At 42.7% G+C, this 26,015-nt stretch overlaps 1 protein-coding gene across 1 annotated transcript; it reads right to left on the bottom strand.

Annotated features, from left to right (window-relative positions):
- Window positions 1-10,462: 10,462 nt before the first annotated feature.
- On the bottom strand, window positions 10,463-15,656 carry MRPL15 (mitochondrial ribosomal protein L15). The gene is made up of 5 exons (XM_082433087.1): window positions 15,481-15,656; window positions 14,505-14,659; window positions 13,747-13,912; window positions 11,437-11,560; window positions 10,463-10,982 (listed from the first exon to the last, which is right to left on the bottom strand). Exons 1-5 carry the CDS (start codon window positions 15,586-15,588, stop codon window positions 10,645-10,647), a joined length of 891 nt encoding a protein of 296 aa, XP_082289213.1. The 5' UTR covers window positions 15,589-15,656; the 3' UTR covers window positions 10,463-10,644.
- Between the last annotated feature and the right edge of the window lie 10,359 nt (window positions 15,657-26,015).

Below are 26,015 nucleotides of genomic sequence, written 5' to 3'. Positions count from 1 at the left end.
CAACAAGCCTAAAATGCTGTCAACTGTAAGATGTGCTGCTATTTTATGAGCCACTAAGAAGGAGAAAACCGCTGCCAATTAAACTATGAGGCAGCGCTTTCTCATCACTCCAGTTTTTTATTTTACATTTGGTAAAAAAATCCTTCTTAGATCTTCTCAGATGCAGGTTTTTACCATGTCAGTCTCATACATACATAAAAAGGAAAAATAAATTAGGATACTTCCAAACCTTTCTCAATTCGGAGCCCAGATCTCCTCCCGAATGGCCTGCTGGCCTGGTCACTGTCACCCCAGGCACCAGCCACCGGCAGCATTTCTGCAAAGCATTTCTGCACCGTCTTCTCCTGGACTTGCGTCAAGCCTCAGACACCCCTCCTCCGAGTGTTGCTTTCTTGCTGTTGCTTTCTTGACCTCCCCCGGGGGTGTTGAGCTTTCAGGGCACAGACACGGTCCTTTCCAAGTGACCCTCAACACATTTGTTGCCTGAGACAGAGAGGGTTTGTGTACCCTCCACGCCACCAGGAAGACAAGCAAGCGTGTGCAGTAAGACAGGCCCAGCGACCACGGCCAGATTCCAGACGCTGGGCGGGCCGTGCCTCAGGTCCCAGGAAGGCCAACGTTCCTGCCTGGGGCCCAGCAGGTGGTCACGAACTGGAGTTCATTTCTATACGGAACCTAGTTGTAGTACATTGTCAGCACTCAATAAACATCAGTTCTTTTCTGCTTTGAAGAAACACTTGCAGCCGTAGGGAACTATACTCAATATTTTGAAATAACCTCTAAGGAAAAAGAATCTGAATAAGAATTGTATATATATATACACATACACACACATATAACTGATTCACTTTGCTGTACACCTGAAACTAACACATTGTAAATCAACTATATTTCAATTAAAAAAAAAGAAATACTTGTAGCAAATTATGAATGTTTTACAAAGATGAGCCTTTTCATCCGAGTCTTGCAGGTTGAGCAGTGTGGCCGGAAGACAAGGTAAAATGAGCTCCTCTCCTGACTGCTCCACCATTTGCGTGCTTTCAGAGAAATCTGAGATCGGGGTGGGAGCTGTCAGGAGAGGGACAGAGAAGGGAACCTGGTTTCTCCAGCTCTGCAGGTAGCCCGAGGTCCGCTGTCCTCGGGATGAAGTTTAATGTGCATGACCAGCACCCAGCGCTCAGACCGGCTCAAAGGAGCCCCAGCAAGGAAGGGACGTTCCTTACGGTTCAATGCAGGTGCCTAAACAACTTTTTTTTCCTATTTTTTCCATCTCTAATTATTTAAGCTTAACTCGGTGATTACCCAGTGTTCTTGGGAGCCCAGAACGGCCTCGTTGGTTTTCTTTTGTGTGATGTCGGGGCTTGGAACACTGAATTCTCTCTCTGACCGTGAGAGCTCACACACCTTTCCCACGTGTGAGAGTGGGGCGGGGATGGGAGGGGCCGTCAGAGGAGCGAGCGGAACAGAGGCCAGGACACCCTCTCCCAGTCCCCACTGCACGAGTGACCGGGGGCCGGCGGGAGGCTGATGGGCTGCCCTGCCCAGCTGGAAAAGCCTTTATTTCACAATCCTTCGTGAAAAATATAAGACCTTTAACCCTTCACCACCATCGGTCCCTCCCCCTTGCGTTTGCTTTGGTGCAATTCGGTGTTTCTAAGGGAAATATCTGAAGAATACTGTGAAATTCCGATTTGGCAAGTCATTGGCTACAGGGACCAAAGCTCTTCGGTTTTACCAATAAGATGAGAATAAGCAGTGCAGGCAGGCCTGGGGGGCAGGCACCCAGGAGAAGGAAGGGGAGGAGGGGCACTCGTCTTCCCTCTGCATTTGCAGGCCAGGATGTCAGGCTTCTAGTGTTCCAACACCATTTCTGGCTTACAATGTGGCTTTGAGCCTAAAAATATGAGTATTTTGTATTTTGACAACTACCGTCCAGCTGCACTCTCAAACGCTGTGCCCAAATGCAATCCTAATAAGGAGGAAAAGAGGGCCCAGCTCCACACAGGCTCACCGGCCCTGGATTCTTTGGTTTTTATTTCATCGTTGCTGAGGTGGTGCAGATTTCATGCGCTTATGAACTATTTCTCTGAACTTCTCGTTTCTCTATCAGGTTGTTTGAGCCATCCTCACCTGTATCTTACAACAGCAGCTTAGGGGGTGAGTATCTGCTGGGACGGAAGGAGGACCAGGCGCTGGTAGAAGAGGTCCCCTGAATTCTCCAGTGCAGTCGGGCCCCACAGAAACCGGGAAACTCTCTCCAAGGAGCCCGCTCCTGAAACCTGGAGGTGGAGAAGCCAGAGCTCCAAGGAGCTACCACAGGTCTCACCCTCCCCAAAGGGCTGAGCTGCCAGCGCTGGGTGGCCCGTGGCAGCAGCTGCGTGGCCCAGGGGTGCAGGGCAAGCGGCTGCTCCCAGCTCCCTTTGTGTCACTTAGCCCAGCCACAGAGTTCCCCGTAGCTGGTAAGCCTGGAGTCTCAATTTATAGATTTCTTTGTTTATTCTAAAGAAAAGAAGCAGGAAGTTCATTTTTACCAGTGACCTTGACTAGAAGTCTTTGATGACGAGGTTTCACGGGTTAAAGGTTCATCGTGGCATATTTATGCCATGATAAAATGACGCCATCCTTGTTTCTACATTTTTTTCATATTTCTTTAATGGACGGACTTCTTGAAATAAACTACACACACACACACGCGCACGCGCGCACGCGCGCGCACACGCCTGTAGTTCAAAGCCAAAGTTCTTCAATTTAATATACCTATTTTTATTGTAGCTCCATCCCAAGCTATAATACAAATACTGTCATATCATTTTCAAATATTTGCCTGGACTTGTAGAACAATCATTGTTCTAGTCTTTCTAAAATATTTTAGACCTTAATAGAGAAATTTAAAGATATTCCTTCTCCACAATCATTCATCAAATACAACTTTATATGTTGTACATAACATTTTTTGTTATTCTCTTTGTTTTCTCTTTGTTTAAAGAGCAAAATGTTATTCCAGTGGAGGAAAAGAACTTTATTGCAAAAAACGATTTACAGCTGTGGTTCTAAATGCACCCTTAAGAAGTATAAGAAACTTGGGGAAATGGCTCCTCCTAGTGCTCTAGATGAGGTACTGCAATACGCAAGCTCCATAAATGGTACCAGAGCTTCTCAAACTTGACCGTGTACAGAAACTATCCGTGATCTTGTTAAAATGCAGATTCTTACTCAGGTGAGAGGTGAGGACTGAAACTCTGTATTGCTGACAAGCTCCCTGGGGATACCAATGCTGCTCGTTCATGGAATTTCCATGAATTTGATGATAAGTCTAGTTGTCTAAATAGAAGGTTGTAATTAGATGTAAAGATCCTTTTAGATGTTAAATGTTCGTAAGTCAGACTTGTTTTCCCCCTTTTCTACAAGGAGCACTATATTAGTTGGGTTGGTGATGTTGATTACTAATTGCAGAAAAACCAATTGCCCTAAGTGAATTCCCTTTAATGCTCAACCCTTATTTTGTAAGGACAACATCTAAGAACATGCTTACGTATTCCCTTGCCCACTGCCTTACTGTGAACAGTTCTAAGAGCAGCGTTTCCATGTTCTATTTCATCTCCCTGGCAGCTGGCATTGGCTAAATTATAGCAGGTGCCCGCCTGCTGGTCTAGGGAGGTGAGTTCTCCAGGTGAGAGACTAAAGCAGGTGGGCACGCAATGACAGGTGGCAGGTGCAGGGAGCCGCGGCTAAGTGTGTGCTCCGAGATTCTGCTGCACAAGGAGAGAAATCTGTGTTAGTGGGGACCATCTTCCCCGAAGCCGTCCACACAATGTCTTCACAAAAACAAGTGCTCCCGCTTCTTGGACCTCCATTGTACCCAGCACTTGCCGATGATGTACACCTTCCCTCTCACACCCAGCACCACAGCCATCTGAGGAGGGACCTTGCCATCTCACAAGATGGACCTTGCCATCTCACAAGAGAAGCTGCTGAAGCTTTGAGCTTTAACAGCCCTCCTGGGTCAGCAGCCCACTCAGGACACACACGCAGGACCATCTCATTCAAAATCTCTTGCTTTAAACCACTTTGCCACCACAGGTAACGCTAGTTCCAGAGCGCACACCTCCTGGGGCGTCTCTTTCTTAAATAGTCTGCATCTGGTTTTCAAATGTGTACATTAATATAAAGTCTCAGAAAGTAAGAGTTTGTCTCTTCTGTGTCCTTAACACGCTAGGCGGTGCTATAAATGTGCTATAAATGTCGTTTTTGGAAACTTGGCAAGCCACTTTACAGGTTGCTGGGGGAGCTAAGTGAAAATCAGTGTAAAACCATTGTTGCTACTTTGGCTTTGATTTCCTCCTCCTCCTCCTCCTCCTCCTTGTCACCGACGGCAACCAAGGAAGAACTTGGGTTTGCCGTGCCCAGAGGCAGGTTCTGATTCCTTTAAAATTAAGGGTGAACTAGAGTACTGGGAGCAGGTTACCCGCAGCACCTACTGCTCTGGGATTCAATTTCTCCTTCACTTGCTTCTCCATTCCCTTCTACCGGTGCGTGTAAGGTGATCACTCTGCCTTTCTGACTTTAGTAGCCCCAGTGCCTGGTGTTGGGCCTGCTGTGTGAGCACTTCGGGTTTGTTGAATGTATAAATCATGAATAATTAACAATCCTAATTAAGTGGGACCAAGATCACACCTGGAAATTCCCACGAAGTGCTCACATGTGGTCAGTAGGTGGCAGTCTTGCCTCATTTCTGATGGCTAAGGGGCGCGCGCGCATGCGTGTGTGTGTGTGTGTGTGTGTGTGTGTGTGTGTGTGTCTGGTTGAAAGCCTGTCCTTCCTCACTTGTAGAAGAAAGGAGAATTCTCTTTCCAATTCTTTAGAGTTGGAAAAAGTCTTCTGCAGGTCCCTCACTCTATTTGTCAAAGCAGAGGACCTGGGCTTCCCTGGTGGTGCAGTGGTTAAGAATCCATCTGCCAATGCAGGGGACATGGGTTCGAGCCCTGGTCTGGGAAGATCCCACATGCCATGGAGCAACTAAGCCCGTGCACCACAACTATTGAGCCCGCGTGCTGCAACTACTGAAGCCCATGCACCTAGAGCCAGTGCTCCGCAACAAGAGAAGCCACCGCAATGAGAAGCCCGTGCTCTGCAAGGAAGAGTAGCCCCCGCTCGCCACAACTAGAGAAAGTCCGTGTGCAGCAACGAAGGCCCAACACAGCCAAAAATAAATAAATTAAATAAATAAATTTTTTAAAATAAATAAATAAATATGCACCCAACATAGGAGCACCTCAATACATAAGGCAAATGCTAACAGCTATAAAAAAGGAAACTGAAAGTAACACAATAATAGTGGGGGACTTTAACACCTCACTTACACCAATGGACAGATCATCCAGACAGAAAATAAGGAAACGCAAGCTTTAAATGACACAACAGACCAGATAGATTTAACTGATATTTATAGGACATTCCATCTGAAAACAGATTACACTTTCTTCTCAAGTGCACACGGAACATTCTCCAGGACAGATCACATCTTGGGTCACAAATCAAGCCTCAGTAAATTTAAGATAATTGAAATCATATCAAGCATCTTTTCTGACCACAACACTACCAGATTAGAAATGAATTACAGGGAAAAAAACGTAAAAAACACAAACACAGGTAGGCTAAACAATACGTTACTAAATAACCAAGAGATCACTGAAGAAATCAAAGAGGAAATCAAAAAATACCTAGAGACAAATGACAACGAAAACACGATGATCCAAAACCTATGGGATGCAGCAAAAGCAGTTCTAAGAGGGAAGTGCATAGCAATACAATCCTACCTCAAGAAACAACAAACATCTCAAACAAACAATCTAACCTTACACCTAAAGGAACTAGAGAAAGAAGAACAAACAAAACCCAAAGTTAGTAGAAGGAAAGAAATCATAAAGATCAGAACAGAAATAAATGAAATAGAAACAAAGAAAACAATAGCAAAGATCAATAAAACTAAAAGCTGGTTCTTTGAGAAGATAAACAAAATTGATAAGCCATTAGCCAGACTCATCAGGAAAAAGAGGGAGAGGACTCAAATCAATAAAATTAGAAATGAAAAAGGAGAAGTTACAACAGACACCGCAGAAATACAAAGCATCCTAAGAGACTACTACAAGCAACTCTATGCCAATAAAATGGACAACCTGGAAGAAATGGACAAATTCTTAGACTATACCTTTCTTAGAAAGGTATAACCTTCCAAGATTGAACCAGGAAGAAATAGAAAATATGAAAAGACCAATCAGAAGTAATGAAATTGAAACTGTGATTAAAAATCTTCCAACAAACAAAAGTCCAGGACAGATGGCTTCACAGGTGAATTCTATCAAACATTTAGAGAAGAGCTAACAACCATCCTTCTCAAACTCTTCCAAAAAATTGCAGCGGAAGAAACACTCCCAAACTCACTCTACGAGGCCACCATCACCCTGATACCAAAACCAGACAAAGATACTACAAAAAAAGAAAATTACAGACTAATATCACTGATGACTAGCGATGCAGAAATCCTCAACAAAATACTAGCAAACAGAATCCAACAGCACATTAAAAGGATCATACACCATGATCAAGTGGGATTTATCCCAGGGATGCAAGGATTCTTCAATATATGCAAATCAATCAATGTGATACACCATATTAACAAACTGAAGGATAAAAACCATATGATCATCCCAAAATGTCCTTTCTCAGCAGGTCCTGATTAAAATAATAAAGTTTAGCACGCCTTTCTTTTCATTGACAAGATACTGACCACAGACTGTATGAAAATCTTAAGGCGAAAAGGAAATAACATTTATGGAACAGCTACCGCAAACGAGGTGGACCACATAAGATACTTAATTCACGAACACTCAGAGGCACTTCTGTGTCAGGCGCAGTGGTAAGTGCTTCACAAATACTGACGTCTTTCAATCCCCATCATCACCGGATGCGTTAGGATCTGTCATTATCCCCTTTTTCAGATGGTGAAACCGAGGCTCAGAGAGGTTAAATAACGGTCACACAGCTAGTACCGGCCTCTGAGCCCAGGGAAACTCTCCTGGCAAGTCTGCAAATTGGCCTCCATGCCTGGAGCCTCTCCCTGGTAACCCAGTGAGCCCCCAACCACAGAAGGAGAGGGTGTTGCAGTTAAAGGATGTGCCCCAGGTCATCCGGCTGCCACTGGAGCCTGGAGCAGCACTGAAGTTTACATGTGCAAGACCGTGCCACGCCTGGCACACTGTCTGCAGCAAAGCCTCCCAGACGCGGGCACCAGAATCTGCACTAACTAAAGTCAGGGAGCACGCTTTGTTCTCTGACGCACGCGGAGCTGGGTCCCTCTGCTGCTGTCTGGCATTTTCTCTGCCCTTGCAGAGCCGCTCCTCGTTCCAAAGAATAAAGTAACATTCAAAAAGGAAAATAAACCGAGGAAATCCAGTTACTACTTCCAGGCATGAAAAGATCTTTCCTAATGCATATCAACTCAAGCTTCTCTGGTCTTGGACCCACACAGGCCACGTACACTGAAAACAGGCTGAAGCCACACACCAGGAAAGGACTGCAATCCAGACGGAGGGCGTCTGGCTTTTCTACTCAGATCTCCAGGTGATGTGAACTCTTCATCCTTGGAAATGACCAGCAGCTCCCAGCACTGTTACATAATTCAGCTCGAGTCTCCCTGCTACGCAGCGATTTTAGGACTGGCTTCATAAAGCAGAATGGACGGATTTTGTGGAACGTGCCTGTTTTGGCCAAGAATGATCTGCACGATCATACGATTAAGCCCAGGATACAGCTGTTTGTGACTAAGCCCCTGCGCCCTGAGGGTGACACGTCACCAGGCAGCTGTTTCCTGTTTTCACTCTTCCCTTTATCATTCTATCCGGACTTCCTTTCACCTGCAGGCCCCCAAGTCGGCCAACATCAGCGAGTCTGGCGTCTGCCATCTCCTTTTCCACCCTCACTGCTGCTCAGGGCAGTTGAGAGTCATTTACGTGGCACGGGGACGCTCCTAAGGGCCTCACGAGTACATTCTGCGACCGGAAGGCAAGGAGGCCCCATCATCCACCTTCACGCGACTAGCTGCCCCCTCATTTCCCGTGAAGAACTGTCGAGGCGGCCCCGGCCCCTCCGACACAACTGCGAAGTGAACCACGAAACGGAACCTCTAGCAGCACGTCCGGGGGGCAGTAACCCACCCAGAGCGAGGCCGGCACTCTGCACAGAAAACGAGTGGTCTCTCGGGCTTGTCTCCTGCTTCAGGCCGGACACAGGACAGGATGTGTTTAAATGTAAGGAAGTTCATTTCTGTGCAAATAGGTTGAGGTCAAAGAAGTTTTCCTCAGCCCAAGGCAACACCTCAATCATCATGGTATTTGAGCTTGTAATATACAAAGATTATGGGTCACTGCACTTTACAGTTGGCAAAGGTGAAGGAACTTGCCTAATGGATCCTACAGCAATGGCATAAGAATAGGGTGCAGTTTACCCGAACGGAAAGTGCCTTTGAAACAGTATTAGATGCAACAATAAGAAGTAAGGTCATTGCCTTTATTTGCAGTCTATGCCTTTTTTAAAAAAAGTTATTTATTTTATTTATTTATTTTTGGCTGCATTGGGTCTTCATTGCTGCGTGCAGGTTTTCTCTAGTTGCGGCGAGCGGGGGCTACTCTTCGTTGCGGTGTGTGGGCTTCTCACTGTGGTGGCTTCTCTTGTTGCAGAGCACGGGCTCTAGGCGCGCGGGCTTCAGTACTTGTGGCACGTGGGCTCAGTAGTTGTGGCACGTGGGCTCAGTAGTTGTGGCTCGCGGGCTCTAGAGCGCAGGCTCAGTAGTTGTGGCGCACAGGCTTAGTTGCTCCGTGGCATGTGGGATCTTCCGGGACCAGGGCTCGAACCCGTGTCCCCTGCATTGGCAGGCGGATTCTTAACCACTGCATCACCAGGGAAGCCCCCTGCAGTCTATGCCTTTTTGATTCAAAAAAAGAAAAGAGACTCCAAACAAACTAAACAGTGGTAGTAGGTCAGGGACGGGCAACAGTAAGAGAATATGGACTTTTACTTTTTAGACTTCGGTATTACATAACCTCAAAACAAGCATGGACTACTTTTATAATGATAGAAAGTTTTTGGGGACTTTTCCCCGTGATTTTAAAAAATGAAAATGTATTCTATTCCTGACTCTTAGTCACTGTAATCATCAATAAAAACACGTTTTCTCTGTACCTTGGAATTTTTCTTTGCTACCATCTGTCTTCTTCTGTATATAATATTCAAATAAAACTTTTTAGGTACCTAGCATAGGAAGTGTAAGATGGCTTTATGGCCAAAATGTTTAGAAAAAGAGGCACAGAAAAAAGTAGATGGTTTCTGGTGTTTTATCATCACTCTCCCTCAGAAACACCTGTCACTTGTGTCTCTGCAAAATAAAAACGTGTTTTTAAATTGTTGCCCATCCTCTGAAATTCATAGGTGACTATCCAAGAAGATGGGGCTAGTAGTGATTCTTATAAGTTCTGGGTACTAAGAAATGGTTTAATAACAAGCCAAACTAAATAATCTTGGATAAAAACCGAAATACACTCTTGATACTTAAATTACTTCATAAACTGAATCTTAGCTCAGCAATATTGAGATAGATAAGGTAACAAAATAATGCACTGTTTAGTTTTTTTAATTTTTTTATTTTCGTAAAATAAACAAGCAGGAATCATTGTATTTCTACTGCTAAAGAATTATCATGAATTATTCAAGATTTAATTGTATCAGGATAAATTAAGCTTTCACGTGGTTTAGATACAACAGATCTTTGCAAAGCTAAATGAGCTTACTGACTGAACCTTCTAAATTAACTGAGTTTAACTTTCACATGACCAATTGTTTTTATGGCTTATATAATCATTGACCATTTTTTCAAAAGCATTTAAAATGACTGAAAAACAAAGGTTTCCAAAGTCTATGAAATAAGTAAAATCATATCAATTAGAATTAGAACATTCACCTTCTTCAAGGAAAAAAATGTTACTGCCTTGATCATTTCTGTCTACTCTGAGTTGAGAAAATGAATTCCCTTGGAATTTTTGTCTCAATTTTGCTAGCAAATATTGAACTACTTAGAAGCTACTCACCAGTCTTAAACCTTCAACTCACATCCCACATCTTAATCATCCCAAGCTGAAGGCTTACTGTCTTGACACTGGGTAGCAGCGCTTCGTCGCGGCTACCGAGGAAGAGGCTCACCAGCTCATTAGCAGCCCTCTGACCTTGACCAAGCAGCCGACAAAGCAATCCCATCCCACTTGCGTGTTCACTCTGATTTGCAACAATAAGACAAGACCTGGATGGAAAGATGATGGAAAACTCAACTGGAAATTGTCTAAGAGTTACACTCTTCCTTGGGCAGAGAACCAGGGAGCTCAGAACAGAGACAGAAGCACACAGTTCCACCAGATCCTCTATGCAGTCCTTGCTTACTGTATTTTTATTGTAACTTAGATAACAAAGAGAGAGATGATGACACACAAAACACCAACATCAAACAGCAGAATTACAAATTAAGCAAATGCAACGGGAAACACACGTGTTTCAGTCCCTTTCTGGTGCTCTTTTACCATCTGCTCTCTTGGAAGGAACTCAGGAGCTGTAGTGCTTGAGGAGATCCTCATCCGTTGGTTTGAGGATGTTCTTATCTGCCATATTCACTACCCACCCGGGAGCAAGACCAAAGAAAATCTGCCTGGGATCTTTTCGAGCACTGAGCATTTTGAAGAGTTCGTCTTTAGTGATATCAGGTAAAATATAACCGTACTTCTTGGCGAGCGCCAGTCTCGCTTCAGGAAATTCAGCAGGATCCGCCAAGTAACCGCGATGCCTCGCGTCAGTGTAATAGGTTACCAGTGCCTCAGGGGGGAGCATTCGCTTGGGAATGGGTTGTCCACGGAGAAAGAACGGAATAGGTTTGCACAGAATTTCTAAAAAAAAATGTGTAAATAGAAAGAGAGAGATGCAAATACTGGCGATATACATAATGATTTTCTCTTAATAATGGTATTCTTTTAATTATTAATTTTTAAATATTTCCAAGAGGAAAACTTAATTCCCAAAACTTTTTTTTTTTATTAAACAGGTTTGTCTTAAGTAAGCAAATGGAAACACTTGACTTTCAAAAGTCTGCATCTTGAAAGTCAAAGTTACTCCTGGGTCACCAACAGCGAGTGAATTTCTAAACGTGGGAAATAGCATATTTAAGCCCCATGTTTTACAAAACAAAACCTTTTTACGACACACTGGCTGAGGTGTACGAGAAGGCAGCGCCACCAGCCACACCACTAGCAGAAACCCCTCAAACCGGAAGCCAAGGGGGCTGCAGAGCAAGTCAAACCCTCATGTGGCAGTCAGCACGAGACCCCGAGGCAACAAGCTTACCCAGGCTTCGAGGGTCGTAGAAGGCCGTCGTGATGACACCCCCGTTCTTCTCGATCGCAGCGATGGCCAGCTCTGAAGCCAGCTGTACTTCAATATTAACTTTTGCCTTAAAGGTGTCAGCACCCTGTCACCCGTCAAAACAAGGTCTGTGAGGAGACGGCTTGGCTACAAGTGAGTTAATTACATGAGCTTCCCTTCTATACTGTGTTTTCTCCTCTAAAGGGCTTGCAACGTGACAGCTATTCCTACTTTAAATACCCCTGCTTTGAGGTCCTATCAAACACCAAATTCTTCCACGTTTTTTTAGGCCAACTTGTTTTACCAATTTTCATTCCCTACGAGCAGGGATGACTAGCATTCGATTTTATGCGTTTGGCGGGTACCAACATAAATACACATTCCCATTACTTCATTAACAGCAGACTGTTTAATCCTCAGAACAACTCTAAACCCACAGAATCACTGCCACACCAATGTCACAGACGGCAACACTGAACCACAGAGAGGTTAAGCAACTTGCCCAAGATCACAAAGCCAGGGAGTCTAGTCCCAGCGCCTTCGTTCCTAACCACATTATGCCACGTGACACCGATAAAACCTTACCTTCCTGACCCATAAGTAAGCAAGAGGCCAAGAGCTGGTTAAAGATGGGGGCAAGTGGGCTTGAGCCAGCAAAAGAACAAAGTATCTGAGCTTGGGAGGGGCCAGGCCCCTCTAGGGAAAGGGGCAGAGACAACAACAAAAATAAAAATAGTACTCAACTTTTTAAAGTCCTGTCTGGGCACTTTCATTAGGATGTGCTATATTTTACTCTAATTTCAAAACAGATTCTGACAAAATAAAAAGATGGTGGCACTACCATTCTTTTTGCAGTAATAAATTTTTTTTTGCTATTTTGGTGCGGCCGAAACAAGCTGGCTCCCAATTTCAAAATATTCCATCAATTCTAAGACACATTTTCTCACATTTTTCCCATCTATGATACTGGTAGGCATTTTTACAGTCAATGGCACTTTTGACTCAATGAAACAAAGTCTTGCCATATTATTTGAGATTTCTAATTACTGTTCCACAGATTGCTTAACCATTTCCCTATCCTTGGGCATTGGGGTTAGTTCCAGCATTTTCAGTGTTATAAGAAGAATATTTAGCATTTCATTATATTAGGTTTCTTTTATTTTGTTTTTCCTTAGGACTTCTGTTCCCAAATTGGTAATGTTGTGCTGAAAGAGCAAAAGAGTCTTACTATCCACTATTTACTACAAATCTGAAATCCAGAAAAGGGCAAGCAGTTTACAGACCTGTAAATAATGTATAACTGTACTTATTCAACCGATGTCCTGGTGTAGATTTCAGAATGATTTTTGCTAGTTTAATACACACATGCCTGAAAGCTGCTGGGATGTGCATTAATGCCTGGTGAGGTCAAGGGTTTTTCCATATGTTAATCTACAATTGTGTTCCCTTATACACAATTCTATACAAGTAGAATACTGAGGCTTAATGGTGTATTTGGTATTCTCTCTTCGAATCATTTTATTTGGAAAACTTTTATCCACAAGTGTACTTTTTCAAAGGAATCTAAAAGGTTTTCCCATAAACTATGCTTCCCTCTAGTGGACACTAAGTTACTTACACAGCAACATCGTATTACTGACATACAAGAAACAGGTAGTTGATTAACAATCTACAAGTTTATTTGCTTATGAAACTCCTGGCCAACTTCTACAAATAGAAAACCGCTTCCCTACAATTAGAACTGGATTTGGTTCATTTCTGTCTTCCATAAATACTGAGTGACTATCACAAGCCAATATTTCCAATGTTGAAAATACAGCAATGAATCAAAGTACCTGCTCTCAAAGAACTGACATTACAATGAGGAAAACAATGAAAAATAAATGCATTACTTGGTAACAAGTGTCAGGTGTTCATACACTCAAAGAAAGATCCTTCGGGCAGAATAAGGCAGACGGTCGGGTATGAGAGTATGAATGTTCCTTTATAAAGAGTGTCAAAAACATCTTCCTGCTAGGATGACATTTGAACAGAGAACCAAAGAGAGTGAGGGAGAAATATGAATGGGTACCCAGGAGAAGAACATCCCAGGACCAGGAAACAGAGCCGCCCCTGCCTCCCGCCACAAAGAGCATGCAGCTTTCTAAAACCACAACGAGTATAACACGATCGCCGCTACATAATGGTTATGACAACTCAAAAGGGATAAAAATAAAGAAGGCAGAGTGTCGATTATATGGAAATCAGAAATAGCCATCTATGTAACTCCAAAAAAATCTAATTCAGACTTACCTCCTCTACCAGCTGGACACCATAATCCCTTTTAGATGGCTGGATGGTCACGCCTCTCCCATTGACAAGTTGGGTTAAATCAATAGGTTGTGTAGGATCAACTCGACCCAAATCAATAAGATACTGCAGCCTGTTGAGACTCAAAGGCTGATACTGGCGTCTGAAGCTACACAAGAAAGTAACCGTAGTTGGAAAACTCAGTCAGACTTACCTTCCAGCAAGATCTCCAGATCAACTCAGAGCTTTGTCCTGGGTTTTCCTCCATCAATTTATATGGTTTAACAAAATAAAACCCCTGAGTATGGCATAAACATGTAATATTCCTTGATTTGGGCGCAATGAAACAAAACCAGTAAGTACTTACTTTGTTTCACCAACAATTATTTGCCTAGGCATCTACTTCACTCATTTACACAAATAAGTAAATAAGTGGAAAATTTAACCCACTATGTAAATTATACATTAATGGAACTCAAAGTAACGGTGATTACCATTTACTGGGTGACGACAATGAGTCAGATTTTATATATGTAATCACCCTAAAACTCGCGAGCAGGCACCATTATCTCCATTTTGCAAGTCTTAGTGCAACGTCTGGCTTTTTCCCCAATTCAGGCTAAACTTCATTACCAAAAATGGTTCAGAGAAACAGCAGTGAAAGTTTGCCTCAAAGTGGATTTAAATTTCTACCAACCTATTTTTAGGTAACTCTCAGTGAGAATTAGGTACTTTTACACTAAGAAGCAAAGTAAACTTACCTGTGTCCTTCATTAAACCCGTATTTTGGGATTCGCAGGTAAAATGGAGTCTGGCCTCCCTCAAAGCCCAGCCGGGGCCGGGTTCCTCTCTGTCGTTCTCCCTTGTGGCCTCTGCCACATTTCCTACCTCTTCTCTGACCTCTTGGTCGCCTTTCCTGCAAGGAAAGAAGAATGTTTTATGATCTACAGATGCACTTTTTAAAATTGCATTTCACCTTTGCACTGTATTTTTTGGTTATGCCCTTCATTCAGCCAACCAAGCAGGACTAGCCAAGCCCACTACGTGCCAGGCACCATCCTAGCTGCTCTGAAGTCCAAACACTCCACATGAGCAACTCTGCCTCTGAAGATGTAGCTAGTTCTTGCAACCAAACTCCAAGTTGTGTTTCAAAGGGAAAGTTCCAAGAATGAGATGAAAAAAAGGAGACTGTGACAGGTTGGAACTGAAAAAAATTGTAGAATTAAAACATCCACAACAAGCAAAGTTTGCATGATATGCAAGCGCATTTATTTTGGAATTAATTGTCAATATGCCATTGTTACCCACATATAGCGTTTTATTTAAATGCCAATTTATAAGGAAAATATTTTTCTTACTTTACATCCTGTCACTTCAGGAAAGCAACGAATTGATTTTTAAAGTGACAGTATGTCCATGACAGCTTTTCTAGCTATATTCAATGATTTGCAGAAGAGACATCAAACGTAATAAATCTTTCCCATGAAGATAAGGTATGGAAAAGCACTCCATGTTAAACCCAATTTTAAAAGAGACAATCATTTGTACTTCCTGCGACCTCGCTCCCCCGCCCTAATTAACGTAATTAAGCCTCTAAACCTGAACCTTACCGAGAACTGGGACCACGTGGGCAGGTTTTCCCGCGTCACCTAAGCAGAGGGGCTCAGGGGTCCCTGGTTCCCCCCCGCGCCTCTGGACCCGCGACCTCGAGGGCCCCCGCGCCGCCCCCAGCCTTACCGGTTTCCTGGAGCCCGGGTTCGGCCTCAGGTTAGCCAGGCTCACACGGGGCAGGGCCCGCAGCAGGTCCAGGGCCTGTGGCCCCCCGCCCCGCACCGGGCCGGCCATGACCCGCGCGCCCGCCAAGCCGCAAGGGCGCCGGGCCGCCAGAGCCACGTGATTTCCGGCGCTGCTTTACGGCCGCGGCCCCGCCTCTGTCGTGCTGCAGGCCCGCCGCGCCGCGCCGCACCGCCAGCCGCGGGGCATGCCGGGAGCCGAGTGCAGTTGCGGCGGCGGCAGGTGTGTGAGGGTGTGTCTTCGCTGTGCACCGGCTTTATGTTTAGTTCGTTGGGGATGGGATCCTATTTTGAGAGGTCGTGCCTTGACCTTGGCTCGGAATGTGCTGCATTCTCCTCCGCCGCACAAAGCACGCGTTGAAAACGGTGTGCGTTAGAGGGCTTGGATTCACTGGCCTGATGTGTCTCCCAGTCTGGTCCTTAGAGGCGCAGGGTCTTCTCCGAACTCCAAGTGGGGCCCAGAATAAGATACCCTGGGCGCTGAAGTACTGGCCTGGAGCTGAGCCAATTATACGCCCTGTCCTCTGAAAAGAATTGCACAACGGAGAGTTGTGGGTTAATTGTTATTTGGGGCAAGATGAGGGCTATAGCCTGGGAGATAGCCCCTCAGCTCCGAGGAACTGCTCCGGAGAAGGTCAGTATATATGTGATTTACGTGAAGGGAGGTGCGTGTCATCAAGCACACATGTTGGCAGAGGCTTGCTGCTGGTCACAAGGAGCAGATGTCACCGTCAATGATTCTAGTGCTCTTCTAGATACAAAGAGATGCCAGAATTTGGGCTCATAAAATCTTCTGAAAATGCCTATCTGAAAGCCTGTTCTGCCAGTTTTCCCAGAGCAAAGCGCGCCTTATTCCTGATCTCAGCCCTCAAGTCTTTTCAGGGGGTGTTGGAGGTCAGCGGCTGCAGTGGTTACTGACTTCATCGTTGTAGAGGCAGGTGGCAAGTTCCGACTTTTAGTTGGCAACCCTGAGATTCGAAAATAATACCCAGGGTCGAGCTATTACAATAGCTGGCTGGTACCAACCCGTGAATAGGACTCAAACTCTGCATCCTGTACGAGTGCGTCTGTGTTGCTTTGACCAAGTCACAGACATGCTAACTTCACTTGCTGTTAATAATGAAGGAGGCACGCTGAGCGCTTGGCTATGTGTCAGTCACGTGCTGAGTCACCCTCATTCGATTCATCAACTAAACAACCCCTCGTGGGGTAGATGTTATTATCTTTCGGACTTGGCAAGGGCGGTAGTTTGAACGACGTCTCAGAGCAAGCAGCAGGGCCAGGATTCACGCTTTGCCTCCTATTACATAAGTAGTATTTTTTATAATATAAAGTTGAATATCTGCAGCACAAAATACATAATATTTTCACTCAAAAGTATCGGCTTCCCCATTTTTGTCTTAAGTGAGTAATATAGACCATGCTCTTTTCTTTTTCTTTCTTTTATTGTTCTTTTTATGTTTCACTGTCTTGCTGGGGGGTTGTTCCTGCTGGTCCCTACTGGTGATCACAAATAGTGAAGGTGGAAATAAATTTTTGGAGGGCAACTACTTCTGTGTTTAACGAAACATTTTTGAAGTTATTTTAAATCAAGTGTGAAAAACTACAGAGGTGACTCCCTGGCGGTCCAGTGGTTAGGACTCTGTGCTTTCACTCCTGGGGCCGAGTTCTGTCCCTGGTCAGGGAACTAAGATCCCACAAGCCCCGTGACGTGGCAAAAAAAAAAAACACAGAAAGAAAAAGTTGCATTCATTCCTTTATTTGAGCAATATTTATGAGCAAGACACTGAACTTGTTACTGAAAAATATACATGGATGAAGTCAAACAGGATCTTGGTCCCAGATTGTTTGAAATCTAGTAGGGGAGATTTTCCAAGAATTATTATTATTATTATTTTTGGCTGCACCACACACGTGGAATCTTAGTTCCCCGACTAGGGATCAAACCCAGGCCCTTGGCAATGAAAGCGTGGAGTCCTAACCACTGGACCACCAGGAAATTCCCCAAGAATGAATATTTTTGAAAAGTTAAAAAAAAATTAGGCCTCTTGTAGAACTAATAGCACTACAAGAGAAATACAAATATGTGAGTCCTATAAAACAATATGAAGATAAAAGTCCATACTATTTAGAAGTGTAGAAAGAAATATAGTGAAAAAAATAGAAGCTAGTTCCTGCCTTTAAGGGTTTTAAATTCAATATATTTCATCACCTTTCTGTTGGAAATTTCATACTTCTGGGAAGAAAATTGCAAAATATGTTGCAAAATGTGTCCTAATCTACAGAAAGATACACAGTTTTCCCCCTATCTAGAAAATCATTGTTTGCACTAAGTAATGAGCTTCTGGATGAGTGTTAGTTCCAATAATATTTTTTATCATCGAAAAAAATTTTTATTGTATAAATGAGATACAGGAAATATAAAACAGTGTGCTGCACTTCTGCGAAGTAGATGCTTTTTGTTGTATACGTTATGTAATGTTATTGGTGGACATCAGTTAATAATAGTGGAAGTAATAATTGTAGGCTACATATTTGTTTAGCCCATATGCAACATGTTGACCAAGCATATAAAACAGTCAAAATAATTTGATGAGTCTCATCTGTGTTGTAAAAATGTAAATTAAGGGTGTGTGGTGAATAAGTCATCGATCTTTAAGTCTACAGAAGTTTTACATCATCATTATCATTGCAGGATAATATTTATTAAGCACCCACATGCTTGGGGTGTTGTCCTAGCCCGTTTAAATCACATTAAGGAGACCTTGTAATAAGAAAACACCTCAGCAACTATTTAAGAGTCATCCTGACTCCAGCCCTGGTTAATAGTGACTACTGAGTCATTATATAAAAGAATAAAGTGAACCCTATAAAGATGCTATAATTTGAAGTCCATTGGGAAGGCCCTCCTTCTCATACACTCCCAAATAATCTTCCCCCACCTATCCCAGTGCTTTGACAGTCTGTCAATATAGATTGATTCCTTTTAGCTAACTAATTAAAATAAAAATTTTCAAGGATGTCAGAATGGGAGTCAGGGATGAAAATAAAAGGGGATAAATTCATCACACAAGGTACTGTGTATGAACCATAATGATAATACACTATGAAATGAAGAGTCACATCAGGACTTCCCTGGTGGCGCAGTGGTTAAGTATCCGCCTGCCAGTGCAGGGGACATGGTTTCGAACCCTGGTCCGGGAAGATCCCACATGCCGCGGAGCAACTAAGCCCGTGCGCCACAACTGTTGAGCCTGCGCTCTAGGGCCCTGCGAGCCACAACTGCTGAAGCCCGTGCTCCACAACAAGAGAAGCCACTGCAGTGAGAAGCCCGCACACCACAAGAAAGAGTAGCCCATGCTCTCTGCAACTGGAGAAAGCCTGCACGCAGCAACGAAGACAGAAGTCAGCCAAAAATAAATAAATAAAACAATAATAAATTAAAAAAAGATCAACTCAACTGTTTCTGAGATTAAAAAACAAGACAAAAGCATGCACATAAAAGTCTCCCATCTCATCTCCCTAAATGAGGTCACACATTAAATAATATTTTGGCAGGGATGGGAACAGGAGGAGGAAAGGAATTTCAGTGATTCAATTATTACTGACAAGTCATTTTTAGAATGGGACGAAGAATAGGCTAATTTTGTGAAGATCAAAGTTGAGTAAAAAAAACTGGGGATGTGATTTTTCTTAGTGAAGGAAGGAAGGAAGTCAAGGGCGGGAAAGAAGTGAATGGCTTTGATATTGGGAGACAACAAATATTGAGACAGAGAAGAGAGCATGAAAAGGGTTGAAAATAAATGGCACCTTCAGAAAAATTACCTAGTTTTATCAAAGGTTGGTCCTGACTCAAAGGTCTTCATTCACACCTAGATAATTTTTGTTTTGATTTTATCATAGTACATAATGCATACATTTGTTATGAAAAAAATGCAGTTGTACAAAAGGGCCTACAATGAGAAGCAGGAGTTCTTCATAGGCAATCACTTTTAACTTTCTGTTTTTATTTCTTCTGGTGATTGCCTCCATATTTACAAATTAAAATTTCCCTACACTAATTGTTTTGATCAACTTTTGACATTGTATATTCACTTGTCTTACGATAGCTGAAGATTTATATTAAACTACTTCCTTCTAGTATTTTCTTTTCTCTCATGGTAAACTGTGTGATTTAAATAATATAAGAACTTAAAATAATATAAGCACTATTTCTTGGATGTTCGAGTTTCAGAAGTATATATGAGCTCCTCCCTCTGAGTAAGATGAAGATACTGACAAGCCTCACCTGTCACTCCTTTGCCCCTTCTCATTTCCAACTTCTGTTAGCTGTCTATTTACTAACAATTTACTGACAATTTAATCCATTGTCATGGATTATCAATATACCTGTACACTTTCAATCATCATTTAGTGTAAATAAGAAGCTACAACAATTACTGTATTTGCTCTTTCTAGACCAGTTTTCAGTATTTCCCTCTTTCCTGGCCCCAGAGAACTGGCTTTCAGGTTGATAGGCTTTCTTTAAATTCATGACCATAAACCTCAAATTGGTCATCCTACCTCAGTGTTCTAGAAAACTTACTTTTTCACTCTCCATGATGACTATTTTGTATCTACTCTCCCTCTCTCTCTCTGTCAATGATTTTCCTTTATACTTTAGAAAAAGAAGTCATGAGATGGAGAATTTCTTTCACATCCCACCAGTAAATGTACAGTCCTTCCTAGGACAGCATTCATCCTCTATATCCTATTAAAGAGAAGGAAGCGGCTTTTCTCCTGCTAATGGTCAGTCATTCCACCTGTGATCTGGACTCCTCCCACCTGCTTAAGAATTCTGTAGTTTTCATATCCCCTTTCTTTCCTACATTATCAATCTCTCCTTGTACTGCTAATCAGAATATAAAAACGTAAAATGGTGCAGCCTCTTTGGAAAACAGTATGGAGGTTCCTCAAAAAAGTAAAAATAGGGGACTTCCCTGGCAGTCCAGTGAGTTCAATCCCCGGTGGGGGAACTAAGATCCTGTGTGCCACACAGTACAGCCAAAAAAATTTTTTTTAATTAAAAAAAATTTTTTAAGTAAAAATAGAGCTACGTTATCCGGCAATCCCACTCCTGGGTATATATCCAAAAGAACTGAAATCAGTATCTCGAAGAGATATTTGCACTTCCATGTTTACTGCAGCATTATTCACAGTAGCCAAGACATGGAAACAACCCATGTGCATCGACAGACAAATGGATAAAGGAACTATGGGATAGACCTACAATTAAATATTATTCCAACTTAAAATTTAAGGAAATTGTACCATTTGTGACAACATGGATAGACCTGGAAGATGTTATGCTGAGTGAAATAAGTCAGTCAGAGAAGGACAAGTACTGCATGATTCCACCTATATCATGTATCTAAAATAGTCAAACTCATATAAGTAGAAAATAAATTGGTGATTGCTAGGGATTAGGAGTGGGGTAAATGGAGAGTTGTTGGTGACTGGGTATAAAGTTCCAGGTATGCAGAATGAATACTATCTAGGGATCTATATGATCTAGGGATCTATAAGATCTAGAGATCTATAACATTACAACATTGTGCCTATAGTTAGCAATGTGGTGTGCTTAAAAACTTAAGAAGGTAAATCTTTTTTAAAAAAATATTTATTGGCTGCGTCAGGTCTTAGCTGCGGCATGCGGGATCTTCGATGGAGCATGTGGGATCTTTTGTTGTGGCACGTGGCCTCTCTAGTTGTGGCTCGTGGGCTCAGTAGTTGTGGCTCGCGGGCTTAGTTGCCCCGAGGCATGTGGGATCCTTGTTCCCCGACCAGGGATCAAACCTGCATCCCCTGCATTGGAAGGCGGATTCTTAACCACTGGACCACCAGGGAAGTCCCAAGATGGTAAATTTTAAGTTAAACGTTCTTATCACAAGAAAAAAAGCAAGGGGACACAAGAAATCTTTAAGAGGTGATGGAATGTTTATTACCGTGATTGTGGTGATGGTATCAAAAGTGTAAGCATATGTCCAAACTCATCAAAATGTACACATTAAATATGTACATTTTGTGTATATTAATTACACCTCAATAAAGCTAAAAAGTAGAAATTATCTTCTAAAGTGAGTTCTTAGCAGCACTCAAAGCAGTTGGCCACCCCCACTTGAAACATTTTCCTTGTTCGATTTCTGGATAGCCCACATTTCTGGTTTCTTTCTTCCATCCTGGCTGACCTCTCTCACTTTTACTGTCTCCTCCTACACTATCTGACCTCTAAATGTTGAAATTTATTTTTTCTATGCAGATGTTCTCCCAAGGTGATCTTAAATGGTTTATAAATTCTCAGATTTATACCCGCATCCCAAATCAGAGCCAATTTGTATAGAGGGAAGACTGTGAAGACATGGGGAGAAGACAGTAATCTACAAGTCAAGGAGAGAGTCCTCAGAAGAAACCAGCCTTGCTGACACCTTGATCTTAGACATGTCACCTCCAGAATTGTGAACAAATTAATTTGTCTGTTAATCCACCCAGTCTGTGGTCCTTTGTTACGGTAGCCCTAGCAAACTAATAGAGATTTTGGTACCAGGAATTAGGGCACTGCTCTAACAAACATCTAAAATTGTGGAAGTGACTTTAGAACTGGTTAATGGGTAGAGGCTGGGAGGCTTTTGAGGGGCATGTTAGAAAAAGGAACGAAAAGAGAAGATTTGGAAATTTCTCAGCCTTTCTATATTGCAAAAAATGAGAGTATTCTGGAGGGAACATCAGGGGTGTGACTGGACAATCATTCACTACAGGGCACAACAGTGAGCTTGAACTGAAAGATGGAGCAGCCAGAGAACTGAAATATAGACTGATAGAGGGTACGCAATCTGAGGAACAGAGAAAAAGAATGAAGAAGGCTGAGCAGGGCCTTACAGAATTGTGGGACACCATTAGGCATACCAGCATTTGTGTAATGGAAGTAACTGAAGGAAAGGAGGGAGAGGAGCAGAAAAATATTGACTACATAGTGGTTGAAAACTTCCCAAACACTATGAGAAACATTACGTATCCAAGAAGCTCAATAAACTCTTAGCATGACTGAAAGGAGGTCTACACCCAGACACATCATGGTCAAATGCTGAAAGCTGACGGTATATGTCCAAAGGAATTGAAAGCAGGAAGTCAAACAGATATTTGTATGCCAATGTTCACTGAAGCATTGTTCACAAAAACCAAAAGGTGGAAACAACCCAAGTGTCCATCAACAGATGAATGGATAAACAAAAAGTAGTGTACACCTGCAAAGGTATTTTATTCAATCATAAAAGGGAATGAAGATATGATACATGCCACAACATGGATGAACCTTGAAAACATTATGCTAAATGAAATAAGTGAGATACAAAAGGACAAATATTGTATGAATCCACTTACATAAAATATCTGGAATAAGCAAATTCATAGAGACAGAAAGTAGATTAGACATTACAGAAGGTTAGGGAGAGGGTGGAATGGAGAGTGTTGCTTAATAGTTACAGAGTTTCTGTTTGGAGTGATGCAAAAGTTTTGGAAATAGTGGTGAAGACTGCACGACATTTTAAATGCAATAAATGCTACTGAATTGTACACTTTAAACTGGCAAAAATGGCAAATTTTATGTTAAATACATTTCACTACAATTACAAAATTAATGTAATGTACCAAAAATCATTGAATTGTACACTTTAATGGATGAATTATATGATTTGTAAATTATATCTCAATAAAGCTGTCAAAGTAAAAGGATGGAAAAAGATAAACAGCAACAATAAGAGAGCTGGAGCAGCTATGCTAATATCCGAAAAAATAGATTTTAAGACGAAAATTGTTAACAGGAAGCAAAAACTGACAGAATCTAAAGAAGACAATAGACAATTCAACAATAAGAGCTGGGGACTTGAATTCCCCTCATTCAATAATTGACAGAATAAATAGGCAGAAGACTGATGAGGTTATAGAACATTTGAACAACATTAAAAACTAGCTGGACATAATAGACATCTATCAAACACTCTACCCAACAACAGCAGAATACATATTCTTCTCAAATGCACATGGAACAGTCTCCAAAATAGACCATATGCTGCGACATAAAACTTGTCTCAATAGAACTAAAAATTTGAAGTCATACAAAGTATGTTTTCTGACCACAATGGAACTTGTGAAAGAAATTTGGGAAATACACAGATACATGGAAATTATTTTCAAGTATATAATTGCCTAAAACTCCTAAGGAATCTACCAAAAAAAAAAAAAAAAGCTACTAAAACTTAAGTGAGTATAGCAAGATTTCAGATACAAGGCCAGTATGCAAAAATTAAATTCCTGTATCTAGCAATAAATAATTAAATTGAAATTTGAAATACCATTTACAATTGCATAAAATATGGATTTTCTAGGCATAAATTTGACAAAAGGTATTCCGGCCTATACAATGAAAAGTATAAAACATTACTAACAGAGGGCTTCCCTGGTGGCACAGAGGTTAAGAACACTTGCCAATGCAGGGGATACGGGTTCGGGCCCTGGTCCGGGAAGATGCCACATGCCGTGGAGCAACTAAGCCCGTGCACCACAACTACTGATCCTGTGCTCTAGAGCCCACGAGCCACAACTACTGAAGCCCACACCTGCCTAGAGCCTGTGCTCTGCAACAAGAGAAGCCACCGCAATGAGAAGCCCACGAACTACAACGAAGAGTAGCCCCCACTTGCCACAACTAGAGAAAGCCCACGCACAGCAACGAAGACCCAACGCGGCCATAAATAAATAAATAAAAATTTATAAAAACAAAGAAACACTTTAAAAATAAATAAATAAAACATTACTGACAGAAATCCAAGATTACCTAAAAATACATACTAGTTCTTGGATCAGAAGACTCAGTTGTCAGATTTCCTCAAATTGGTCTGTAGCTTCATGAGAATCTCAATGAAACTCCCAATAGCCTTTTTATTTTGGGGAAATCAGCACCAACTTAACATTTTTGAGAGCCCACAAAATTCTCAGCACTCAGATCCAGGATAAGAATGATTGGGGAAAAAATAAAAGAGACTATGAATAAGACCCCCAAACTTCAAGCATTCTGGCTATCATATAATTAAAATGGAGATTTTGTTGTTTTGTTTTTGTTTTTAAGATCTTTGTTCACTAGCTTCCCCTTCCCTTACACTGGACTCCCTAAGGACTGTTAAAAAACAAAACTCAACAGAGTAAATTTAAAAATCTAATTTGCTTTATGCAACGATTCATGAATGGGGCAGCACCCCATCCAGCAAGTAGAGAGGAGCTCCGGGGAGCCGCACAAACAGAAGACTTTTAAAGGCAGAAAGAGGGGGCAACGAGGAAAGAGCAGATGACTTCATTTTTCTTTGGGGGATGGAAGGGGTCTAGACAGGCTGATTAACTCACTAACGCCGACTAGGAAATTCCAGACTGACTTTAAGATTACATTCTGCCAGAGATTGAAACTGGAATAAGTTTAGGTAGTAAGTTTCAGTTTGGGGCTGATGTGGGCTTAGCACAAGTGACTCCATTTTGGGCCTGTTATCTTCCTTTTAACAGATTGTATATATCCTCTAAGTTTCTCCACTAGATTGTGACAACTAAAAACTGTCGTTTGCCACCTGGTTCTACAAGGATGAAGTCAGTAGCCACTGCAGTCGCTGACCTTCAACACCTCCAGAAAGGAGTTCAGGGCTGAGATCAGGATGAGGTACCCTGTGCTCTGGGGAAAACTGGCAGAACAGACTTCAGATAATTAGATACTTGCAGGTGAAAATTTTTATGAACCCAAACTCTTGCATCTTCCTACATTCAGAAAAGCACTAAAACCATTAAATCTCTTCTGACTAGCAGCAACCTTCTAGGGAGACGCGTGCTTGACTGCATGCGCACTTGGACCAAAATCATCTACCCACTGACCTCGCCCCACGCCCCACCTTTTCAGAGCACGTCCTCAGCGCTGGAGGAAGTGTCCCAGGGCATAGCCCTCAGTGAGTCCCCAAATAAAACGGAACCACAGCTCTCACGGTGTGGGTTTTCTCCAGTGGTCAACTGTAACCGTCTGAAGGTCAGGGCATTTTGCCTTTAGGTGTGTCCATCTCCGCCCCTCCCAGATCCTACCAGGTATCTGATGGGCATCGGGCCACCGCTGTAGAATGGGGTCATGTGTTCTGGGGCCTAAATCAGTAGGACCTCCAGAGCCACCAATCAGCAAATTGTGGAAACTCGGTGACAACTGAGTGCTTCCCTCTCCAGTTGCAGTTTAAAGTAGGCGAGGCGCGGGCCCCCAAACTACACACCTGTGCAGACCCCAATAGAAATACCGCAGAAGCTGCCCCCCAGGTCCAATCCTTCCCGACCTTTGCAAGCGAGTCAGGTCGGGAGTGACCGCGCGGCCCCGCCCCCCAGGCCGGCCGCCCGCACGGAGCACGCGCGGCCCGCGGGCCGGAGGTC

This window comes from Balaenoptera physalus (genome assembly GCF_965194825.1).
Source record: "Balaenoptera physalus genome assembly, chromosome: 17".
Taxonomy (NCBI): Eukaryota; Metazoa; Chordata; class Mammalia; order Artiodactyla; family Balaenopteridae; genus Balaenoptera; species Balaenoptera physalus.
This window is presented reverse-complemented; position numbering and strand designations above follow the sequence as displayed.